We start from the raw sequence: 11021 nt of genomic DNA on the forward strand, positions 1-11021 counted from the left end.
CCGGTATTTTATTGTATTAATTGTAATAAAAATTTACAGTTTAAAAGCAACTCGAGTTTTAATTTGATAAAAAAGTCACACCGCGTCGTATTAGAGTTAAAATTGAAACCATGAAAGTTATAATTTACATATGTATTTATTAATTCAAAATAAAATACAGCAATTCATTGATTCGTTATTAAATAACTTAACAACTGATTCCACAAATTTATTGCATCATTTGCTCCTCCATGACTTTAATAATCCATTCGGGTTGAGCTTTTGAAATCAGTTCAATAATTGAATTAACTTGATAACACAAGGATTGAATTTGTTTATCCCACTGGGGCAACGTTTCGCGGGCTGTAAAGTTAAAATAAATAAATATATGAAACACAGATACCAAAGTCTCACTATGCAGGTTTCTATCACTTTTGTGATAGCAAAACCTAAGAAAAATAAAACTTACTTTCAAAATGAACTATTGAGTCGATTTGATCAATATATCCATTCATTCTTCCTTCTGTGATCATTTGACTTGCGATTTTTTCGGCTTTAGAAGGATGAATTTCCAGTAAAGCGCCAAGTTCTTCGAATGTAATGTTGTTATATAATTTACTGGCTGAAAGCAGATTGTGTTCTACAACAGCACGATCTAGAATTGTAGTGCCATCAACTGTGGTGGCTTTTTGATGTGGCTGAAGAAGTGCCTCGAATTCTTGTAAATGGGAGCGCCTAATAATTCGATCTAAATACATTTTTTCAAGGATTGGAAAGGCGGGGAGCTGCTGACAACGCTCGTCTTTGAATAAAGTTGCCAACATTCTAGATCTTTGCTGACCAGCAGATGCTAAAACTGTGCAAACCAAAGCGTTGCGAAGAGCTGTCATACGCTCATCTAAAAATTATAAGTTTGGTAACAATTTACACTTAAAAGCTGCCAATTTTTCAGTTACCTTCATGTATAATATTTCTATAAGATAATTCATTGTATCTCTGTGCTGCTTCGATGAATTTTCTTCGATAATCTAAGACTCTTGCATAGCAAACTTTATAGTAAATTTGCAGTTGTTCATTTTTTGATTCTGCTTGTAATAATGAAGCTCTATTTATAAAGGCTTCGGCCTGGACTGGATCATCATCTTCCAGGTATAAACGAGCTATTTTCAGGTATGTATCCAGTTTATAATCAATAGTGTACTGTCTGTACATCAAATAAGGATTAGAATATTTCAATGAGCGCCGAATATTTGACTTACTTCTGACCAGTTTCCAAAGGAATGCCTACCAAAACGTTGGCGGCCTCTTTCCAGTTTTGACTTTTTTCATATATTTCTGAAAGATGTTGCCGAATGCTGGCTACTTGTTCTTCAAATGAAATTACTCGCGGTTGTACTTTGTCCAAAATAAAGTGTGACACCACTCTAGATACTTCATGAGGTAATTTTACTAAATACGAACTAACATCAGTAAGAATTTGACGAGAAATCACTAAACTAACGTTCTCATTTACGACTAAAACAAAAATTGGGTTAGAGTTAATATGTTACTTAAAGAAACATTCTTCTTACTTGCTTCTATAAAAACTTGCAAACATTCGACTAATTCATCACTGGGATCTGCTAAAATTGCCTCTAAAATCCCACGATACCTACGTAAAATTATAAATACAACAAAATAAACATTAACAATTGTATGTTCTTACTTCTCTGCTTGTTCTTTATGTGATCCACCAGAATTAATAATGTTTGTTAATTGCTGACGAACGTTGTTTGTCTTTGAAGACATTATATGTTATTTTTGTGACAATATAGTGATAAAATTAATAACAAATTAAGGTTTGGATTATAAAATAAACAACTTTTTTTGTAGGTTACTTTATACGTCACTTTTTGTGGCTGTATAACACCCAATAAAAACAAAGTAATATTTCTTAAAATTTTTACAAAGTACAGTAAATTTTCAAGTTATTTATTTAAACACATTTTTTTTATAATGATTAAGAAAATTGTTTCAATAATTGGAAAATTGACTGTTTAATAAAGTTGTTGAATTGGATCCAACGGACTGAGTTGTGGTTGTGCCTAATGAACCGATCTATTTCAAATTGAGGTTATAAAGTATTTTTTTAAATAGCCATATAAGATATATTTAAATGACGGAGGAAGAAAAACTAGTAATGGGGCCCAAACCGGGCGTAAATTACCCTTTAGAAGTGATTTATTGTGGCAATTGTAGTATGCCATTAGAGGTAAGCAAAATATGAACTTTACCTAAGCATAAGTATTACCCTTTAAAAAATGCTTCTTCAGTATTGTGAATATTATCCTGAATACGAAAAATGTAAAGCATGGTTAGAAAAAAACTTACCATCAGAATTTGAGAAGCTCAAAGTGAATGACACCACTTCGGAAGGTGCAGGAGATGAAGAGAAAAAACGTCAGAAACGCGGTGGAAAAGGCATAATGAAGACCAAGAAAAAAGAGGAAGGCCCTAAACAAGTTTGTATTTCCAGGGCCCCAAGAGGAAAGAAGAAATCAGTTACTGTAGTAACTGGGTTAAGTAGTTTTGGTAATTTATTGTAAATGTTGCATTTATTTTTAATTTTACCAATTACCATTTTTATTTATAGGAATTGATTTAAAAGTAGCAGCCAAATTTTTTGGTCAGAAATTTGCATGTGGGTCTTCTGTGACAGGGGATGATGAAATTGTGATTCAAGGGGATGTGAAGGATGATTTATTTGATATAATTCCTGAGAAATGGCCAGAGGTAAGTTCAGGTTTTATTCAATTTATTTCTCTAATAACCATGTTAATGATTTAAGATTGATGATGATTTAATTGAGGACTTGGGGGATCAAAAACGATGAAACAAATGTCACTGCTCAAATTATATAAGTCTTTCAGTCTTGGTCATATATAATTTTGAATGCAAACAAGTTATAATTATGTATGATACAAAAGAACAACTAAATTGTGCTTTACAACAAATCATAATTATCTTGTTTTTATTATAATTAGAAACTATATTAATAAAATTTAAAAGATGACACTAAAGTTTTCTTTGTTTCTTTAATATTAAAATATGTGAATACATCTATACAGTTAACTTAAGGAATATATAATGAAGTATATCAAAAATTTATCACCATCATGTTCCTTCTACCTCCTCCTCTACTTCTGCCTCTATTTTACGAACGTGTGGAAAATGCTCGGTAATTATTTGTAAGATTTCTTCAACTTGTTCTTCTGTTAGCCTTTCTTCACTTTCTTCTACCATCTTAAATGTAAAAATTATCAATAATCCCTCCATCTTAATGAACAACTTACCAATTGAATTTCCAGTGGAGTAATTGGTGGTGTATTTATTAACATAAGTTTTTCGTTTTTTGTCAAGTTGTAATGTTTCAATGCCTTAAGACAATTTTCAATGCTTTCCGGGGTCTGATGTTTACAAGGTGTACTCTCAAGGTATCGTAGAGTCTAAATAACATATATGAGGGTAATATATAATCAATCGAATGTGATAGATTTTACCTCATAAGTGATAGTAGCTAGCTGCCCCTTGTTTCTTTTCTTTCCTTCTTTTACATTTTGAAGATGGTTCATAACCTCAAAATTACTTAATGTGGCCACTTTTGTATTAATACTAAAAAAATGTACATTGTAAATACTATTAAAGTTTAGGAATAATTATTGCTTGTCATACATTTCCATTATAAAGAAATAAAATCCGGTTTTTGTTAAAAAGTATGCAGCGATGGCATTTTTAGGTTATTACCTTTGTTTACTTGCTTTGTTGAACGGTGTTGGTAAGGTAGATCACATAGGTGTTACAGTTTATACGATACCCGATAGGTGCTGCCTCTGTGGGAACATGTATACACTAACACTAATTTAAAATTCGAAACTTTAAGGCGCCAAACTTCATCATCAGTATACTTTTCGTTAAGTTTAACACTATATATGTTTTGTAAAACTTGTAGTAGGATTGTACAAATATCTACCTTGAATAAAACAATTAGTAAAAATAATAAAAATTTATTACGTAGCACATTAACAAAAAAAAACATTTAAAAAATTACGAGCACTAAAAGTTTCTTCTGATTTTGTTGAATTGTCTTCCCGAACTAGTATCATTAAGACAAGGTACTTGAACAAGGTTAAAATAAATATTTCCCAATAAATTTGCCGATGGAGAATCGGCTTGTTTTAAGCATGAGTACAAAACATCGTCGCATGCACAGTGAGACTTAGTATATAACGAATCGTTCGTTAAATTATATCGTTTAGAATATGCCCTAATTTTCACAGGGCAGAGGTCATGAGCCCTACAGCATCTGTCCGTACTAATTTCACTTCCTAAATCGTAATATGACATTGCAATATCACCAGTTCCACACCATTTTGTACCTAAAAAATATTCCGTTTAAAATCTGTAAATTTAATAAATTTTCAAACATAAAATTATAACTGCATTATATGTAAGCCCAGATGCAAGCAGTTGTTATAAAGATGGACATTTAAATTATACGGGGAAGTGTCAAAAATTAATTGAATTTGAATAAGGCGCGCTTGGAGTAATGTACTGCACATGTGCCATGCTGATGAATACTTCGTTTACGCGGCATTAGTCGAGTAGCGGTTGCAAACGTGCGTGTTGATTATGTGTGGTTGATCTTATGTATTCTTATTTTGACTTAATTTTACGAAGTTGTTGTAAATGTTCATTATTAAATATTTATTTGTTATAATCGAATTCAAAACTTAACAAATACATTCAACCTAAGAAATACCATTAAGCTATTCGTTTGAGGTTACAATATTTTGGTGTTGTTGTCCCACAGAGAATAGCCTGCTTTCATCTTAAATTTTTAATAGAATGGGTTAAGAGTATTTATTAGGTTTTGTATGAATAAAATTGTAATTAGTAAATGTTATGTAAGGGATATTTTACAATAATGTAATAAAATAGAACCAAAAGTAGTAAAATGTAATCAATGCGCATGCGCTGCACCATACTAGTTTTTCGGTTGGTACTTGCTCCAGTAGGATGAGAAGCGTGCGTTGTGTGTAGTTTTCGGTTTGAACTGGTAGTAGTGGCTTTTCCAGGAGTTTTCCTTTAATAAAATCTAAATAAAACGCGACTACCTTGTGTTTTAATAACGCGGACGGGATAAAGATGAACATAACGCGCAGACAAACTTTCGAAGCGAAGTGTATAGTTCTTCCGTTAAGTGATACTAGAATACGGTTCATTTTTTCCAAGATGGAGTCATCTTGCACGCGGGAAGAGGTTGCCAAGGTTTTACTACACTATGTAAGTCCATATAATTATTGTTTCTGTTTGTGTCGTTTCTGATAAATAATTATAGGTTCGGGTTTATGGTATTGTTAGCTGTTTCGTACCTGTAATAAGTTATTTGAACCGTATTTACTACGTTTACTAGGCACATTTGGGACGAGCTGTTTTTCTAAAAAAAAAACATTGGCGTAACTTACACTGTTATAGGGTAGATGATATTATGCACATGTGACATGGACGTGCAATATTCTGGCGATTCAGAAATATCTTGCGCATTTCTCATATGAATAATTTGATAGGTTGTGAATTTAAAACTTTATGGTGCTGCACACGTATAGTAAATAGGAGATGAAGACATTTCCCGTATTATAATAGGAATTGAATGCCTAAATGTTGTTATGATAAATGGGTAAGTTCGGGGTAAATATGTAAGATTATATTTCGGAGGCAGCATTGTTTTTTTGGGAATCCAATTTTTACTAAAACCCATTAAAGGCAGGGTAGTAAGCTGTGATATATTTTGTTCCACAAGTGTCATAAGTGATTGTACAAAAAATTCTTCAAACGCCAAAATGATTCATTTATGTGCTCTGTCTTCGGAGCCGATGTTGAATGTTTTAAACAAACAACGTAACTCGTCCAAGTTACGGTTCTGGATGTTGGAAAAGTGTATGGTCTGGGACATGCATCCCCATTCAAGGCAATATTTCCGGAGCGAAAGCGCAATAAGATACGAAATGGAACGACATTTTCAACTGTACGATAAAGTGATCCATCCGTTCAGCCGCTTCGCTATGTTTTGGGAGTCAGTAATGGTATTTGCAATTTGTGTGAATCTTGTGCTTCAGCCCTTGTGTTCAGCATTTGAATTCGACGTCGTCTCTTCAACGTTGCTCATTCCTTACGTCTTAATGGTGATTAATGTCATTTTTACAACTGATTTAATAATAAATTTCAATAAGGGTTATGGGGACGATTTTACTCGTACGGTTACTCTCGACAGATCCTTAATAGCCAAAAGGTATTTGCGTGGGATGTTTCTGATTGATCTCGTTTCTTCCGTTCCTTGGGATCTGATGGCGCACACACTATTTCCCGATACGCAACAAGGGAGGAACGTTATGTTGACTATGCATCTGATAGCGTTGATTTCGTTACTGCGAATCGGTACTTTGATGACATACCTGAAGACCATTTTGGACATGTGGTTTTTCTCTGGGAATTTACAAATGCTAATCAGACACAGTATCGGGGTTATATTTTTGCTGCATTGGACGGCCAATCTTCATTACTTGGTACCGAATATTCAGAGACATTTCAATGGAGGTTGGTTTCCTGAATCATGGACAACAACATGGCAGGTAATGAGTATTTACAAAATTTAAGTTAGTGGACACAGAGTGGGTTGCTGTAAATGTTCGAGGGGACTTACAATATTTTATTTGGAGGAGGTGGGCAATGACAATCCCACCTGTTTCTTAACATTTCCGTATGTCTGTTTGGAATGTTAATACTTATACATATAGGATAGGTACAAAATGAATTTGTGTCCATTAAAACTAATTTTTTTTTAAGTGAAACTTCTTTACGCACGGTAGGGTAAGTTCGTTTCATGCGAGTTGCTATGTAACGAAATCATGCAACGCATTTCCCCCGTTGTCTGTCAACGGATTTTAATGCGGTTTTTTTTAATAGGTAGAGTAATTCAAGAGGAAGGTTTATATGTATAATACATGCATAATATAGTAGAGAAACACTGATAATTTTAGAGGTTTGTAATGTGATGTCGTAAATAAACACATTTTTTGCGCTTACATTGCAAACGCTGGCTGAACCCTACGAGATAGATCAAAATAATATACTACAGTATTGTACACCTTAAAAAGGTCTACAAAAAAGTCCGGGATGGTATATGTCTATCTCTTAGGGATAACCCACAATAACCATTTTTTATCCTTTACTTTTTACGAGAAATAATGGCTTATTTACGAAGCGATTTTAAGCAATACAGCATTAATCCTTATCCAATTAAGTACTTTTAAATACATTGTGCATTTAATATAGATCAATATGGCCCTTTGCAGCATGTAATTTAAATGAATATTTCCGAAGATATTACAGACTTAAAACGCAGGGGCATAGCGGTTGCGGCGGTACCGGTCGGTTTGTATTGTCTAATGACAATAAAGCTGTGATTGTTGTATATAAATACATTCAATAGTATATTTACTATCAGTATTGCACCCGTGCGAAGCGTAGTGTACAAATAATACCATTAAACCAATTCCATAACCCCTATCCCGGCATGTTTGTGTGTTTGAAGAAGTTTCACTTCAGTAGCGTGTTGTATAATTACACGTTGTATTTTTTTTTCTAATTCTTCCTTTCGGTTTCATTTCTTAAAATGCATACTTAGCTGATTTGAAACATATTATACTGAAATTTCAATTTCTGAATTTTTTACCCACTTCACGCTACCTCAAATTAATAAGGGAAAACAGCAACCTTGTAGGTCGGTTGGTCGTGGTTGCTGTTGTCACCTCTCGTAGTTTAGTGGTTAGAACATTGGTGCGTAAAGCCAAAGGTCCCGGGTTCGGTTCCCGGCGGGGGTGTGACAACAGCAACGATTTTCCCTTCATTAATTTGAGGTAGTTTGTAGTGGGTAAAAAATTCAGAAATTGAATTTTCAGTATTGGTAAGGCATCGATCGTAGCGACACGTAGTGACAATAATTCGAACCAATCCTATCGGGTTAGCTGTTACACAGCGAGTAGAAAGAGATACATACGTAATTCTTTTTATTTTTATTATAATAGAAGAAAATAAATAAAATTATTTTAAAGTATGGAAAATCAATCTGAAACAAATGGAGCAAGATTTTCTCCAAAAAAACTACGAGTAAAATGTTTTGTTGTGTCTATGGTTGCAAAAGTAAAGCGTTTAACAATCCGGGCGTTCGTTTCCACTATTTTCCAAAACCAAATAGTTACTATGTAAAAATACAAAATTATTTCGGTAATTCGGTAAAGTCGATTGCCATAAAAAATGGCAAGAAGTTTTAAAAATTGGGGAAACAGTAATTCAGCACATGCAAGTTTGTTAGTTACATTTTAAAAGAAGTGACTATGTTCCACCTGGTAAATATTCATTTTTTTGCATAATTACTTTAAGCTATAACTAATTATTTAAAATTAATTCAAATATTAATTACGTTAATCAATATTTTGAATTTTGTGGACAATGAGACATGTTGACTCTATTTTTAAAGGTTTCAAATTCTTGAAGAAAGATGCCATACCTTCCTGTAATTTGCCTTCATGTAATATAAAAGAGCCTTCAGATGACCAGAAACGAATTAATAGAAGTATGATTAAGATTAAGATTAAGATTAAATAGAGAAAAAAATCGTACTGAAGCTAATATAAACCAACAAAATGGAAATTGTGGTAACCTAAACGATGAAGAAAATATTTTAACAAGTTCTGACCTTCCAATGGCAGAAAATAATGATATAAACTCTCTCAGCGTAACTCATATCGATTATTTATATTATTTAATATGCCACAATATATTAAATGACCAGCATTCACAACTTTCTCTCCTTCAACGAAATTACGGCTTTTTATTGATGAGTTCAAGAACTCCAAAATTTCACTCAAATTGATTGATTCGAATTAATGTCACGGCGTGTCGCTACGATCGATGCCTTTTACCAATAATATTTCATATTAAACTAACTCACTTCAAAAAAAAAAAAGATGCCTAAATTGTATGTATGCTTAGGTGATTTATTTGAAGTCCAAGGTGGACAGATACATCCACAGTTTATTCAGAGCGACATGCCAGTTAAGTGCTACTGACCATGGTCTCTTCCCCATCGAGTCCTTAGCAGATATGCTGGTCACAACTTGCACGTACATTGTGGGCTACATTTATATCACCTTTGTTACCGTGATGGCCCTTCATTATCTCATGTCTCGCAAATCTTCGGAAATAAAGTATCAAGAGGTGATGAGTCAGCTTGATAAATACATTCTGTATAAACAATTGCCCATCGAGACCCAAGAGCGTATTCTTTATTACTATGAGTATAAATTTCAAAAATTCCAATTCAGAGAAGAGACCATCCAAGATTTCGTACCGGAATCGCTTAACCGCGAAATAAATTACTACGCCTCCAGAAAACTGATCGAAAACGTTTCGTTACTCCAGGAGTTTTCCCAAGACGTGGCCGGCAAAATTCTGTCGTGTATGAAAATTGAAATTTACTTGCCGAACGATATAATAATAAATGCTGGAGCGCCGGGAGAATGCATGTACTTTTTGGGGAACGGAACAGTTGCGGTGTACACTCCCAGTGGCAAGGAAGTGTGCCATTTGGAAGAAGGATCTTATTTTGGAGAGATAGCCCTTGTTTTAAGGGATCGAAGAATCGCAACTGTTATAGCGATAGAAATTTGCGAAGTGTACCGTCTGTCTAAGGAAGATTTCCAAAAATACATTGCCAGCGAAGACCACCTACTCAGAAGGTTTACTATCATAGCCGAAAGACGGATTAAGAAGACTTACGCGTTGGAAGAAAGGCACAAGCAGTACTTGCTGGACCATTCTACTAAATGGGAAGAAGGGTTTTGATTTATTCTAAAACCAACACCATATATACAGGCTGTGACATGAAATAGGGTTGGGTGAAGCAGGAAGACAGGAGACATCAAAGATTAAACAAAATAAATTACCAAATACCGCTCAATATACATGGGGATGTTTTGGTTAGTCCTTGAAATCTTGCTAGCGCTATTTTAGAGTATTAGTTAAGTTGTTGTTCTTGTAATCAGTTGTTGAAAGTTTTTCAATAAAAATAAGAAATCTTACCTGGTATAATTCCACTGAATAGTGCAAAAGGATTGCTTGGAAGTAATCCCCGGTTTAATAGCTGCGTATCTTCAACATTGGCAGTTACTTTTGTCGTGTTTAGGTAGTGATTTTCCAATTGCCAGCACTGAGACATAAGTTTTAGCATTTCCTCAAACGATATCATTGCGATGTTCGTATTTTTTAACGACTCCCCTAGCACTTTTGTTACTTCATCAGGTTCACTGAAAATTAGAATAATGTTTAGAAAATAGTTTAGTATAATAGGTCAGAAAACAAGTTTTGGTTAGAGATTATTTACTGGTTCACGCATTTTTACTTGTAGTTATCTCCCAGCACTGTATGAGGATACGTTGGTGCGACACACTTTTTAATTGTGTTGTAAGTGATGAAACTTTCTGGTACAGTAACTTGCACATGTCGCATAGTGCATATAAACGCTCTAATAATTAATTACCTTCGAACGGTCTCGCGCAAATAGTAAAAGTTCCAAGGTTGTTTTTTGAAAACGAAGACATTTCTAACTTTTATGTTATTTATTAGGTATAGTTCGTTTATTTTCTGTAGCGATGTGACCTTCAGTTTGACCGGCGCAAAGTGGAATAGAACAGCACTAGGCCAGAAAAGGAAGGAGACAACTCTCGGCCAAACTCTTAACCGGTGAGGAGTGTATAATCCGTACGGAAAATCTGACCATTTTATCCACTACAATTGCATTGCTCAAATGTGCTGTTATTGGTACCAATTACCACTGAAAATATCAACGAGATGTTTATTTATATTTGAAGACATATTAAAGGCTTTAACGCTTGTTTTCGACTCGCACTACTATTCATGATTGAACAAAACTTTTGGCAGGTACT

General features: G+C 34.0%; 5 protein-coding genes across 6 annotated transcripts in view; 2 read left to right on the forward strand and 3 right to left on the reverse strand.

The window, feature by feature from the left end:
- Nucleotides 1-117: 117 nt before the first annotated feature.
- Nucleotides 118-1874, reverse strand: LOC108732628 (COP9 signalosome complex subunit 4). Its single transcript, XM_018463529.2, has 6 exons — nt 1685-1874; nt 1551-1630; nt 1239-1494; nt 936-1183; nt 449-877; nt 118-342 (listed from the first exon to the last, which is right to left on the reverse strand). The coding sequence occupies exons 1-6, from the start codon at nt 1765-1767 to the stop codon at nt 209-211; spliced, it is 1230 nt and encodes a 409-aa protein (XP_018319031.1). The 5' UTR covers nt 1768-1874; the 3' UTR covers nt 118-208.
- A 90-nt stretch (nt 1875-1964) lies between these two features.
- Nucleotides 1965-3031, forward strand: LOC108732607 (density-regulated protein homolog). Its single transcript, XM_018463496.2, has 4 exons — nt 1965-2230; nt 2292-2550; nt 2612-2751; nt 2807-3031. The coding sequence occupies exons 1-4, from the start codon at nt 2135-2137 to the stop codon at nt 2849-2851; spliced, it is 540 nt and encodes a 179-aa protein (XP_018318998.1). The 5' UTR covers nt 1965-2134; the 3' UTR covers nt 2852-3031.
- A 3-nt stretch (nt 3032-3034) lies between these two features.
- LOC108732608 (DNA-directed RNA polymerase III subunit RPC9) lies at nt 3035-3780 on the reverse strand. The gene is made up of 4 exons (XM_018463497.2): nt 3691-3780; nt 3519-3630; nt 3312-3464; nt 3035-3261 (listed from the first exon to the last, which is right to left on the reverse strand). Exons 1-4 carry the CDS (start codon nt 3696-3698, stop codon nt 3133-3135), a joined length of 402 nt encoding a protein of 133 aa, XP_018318999.1. The 5' UTR covers nt 3699-3780; the 3' UTR covers nt 3035-3132.
- Nucleotides 3781-4006: 226 nt separating this feature from the next.
- The window catches only part of LOC108732605, an 18072-nt gene continuing 11057 nt past the window's right edge, over nt 4007-11021 (reverse strand). Inside the window, exons 1-3 of one of the 2 annotated variants that reach the window (XM_018463492.1) lie at nt 10478-10603; nt 10159-10382; nt 4007-4394 (exon numbers count right to left, since the gene is read on the reverse strand). In XM_018463492.1, coding sequence (XP_018318994.1) covers nt 4072-4394; nt 10159-10382; nt 10478-10584 — 654 coding nt within the window. In that variant the 5' untranslated portion in view covers nt 10585-10603 and the 3' untranslated portion in view covers nt 4007-4071. Of the gene's footprint in view, nt 4395-10158; nt 10383-10477; nt 10604-11021 lie in introns of those variants that run through there. The other variant, XM_018463491.2, reaches the window with a different exon arrangement.
- Nucleotides 4401-10146, forward strand: LOC108732602 (potassium/sodium hyperpolarization-activated cyclic nucleotide-gated channel 1-like). The gene is made up of 2 exons (XM_018463489.2): nt 4401-6647; nt 9070-10146. The coding sequence occupies exons 1-2, from the start codon at nt 5859-5861 to the stop codon at nt 9919-9921; spliced, it is 1641 nt and encodes a 546-aa protein (XP_018318991.1). The 5' UTR covers nt 4401-5858; the 3' UTR covers nt 9922-10146.

The sequence above is a fragment of the Agrilus planipennis genome, unplaced genomic scaffold (assembly GCF_000699045.2).
Source record: "Agrilus planipennis isolate EAB-ADULT unplaced genomic scaffold, Apla_2.0 scaffold71, whole genome shotgun sequence".
NCBI classification, from domain to species: Eukaryota; Metazoa; Arthropoda; class Insecta; order Coleoptera; family Buprestidae; genus Agrilus; species Agrilus planipennis.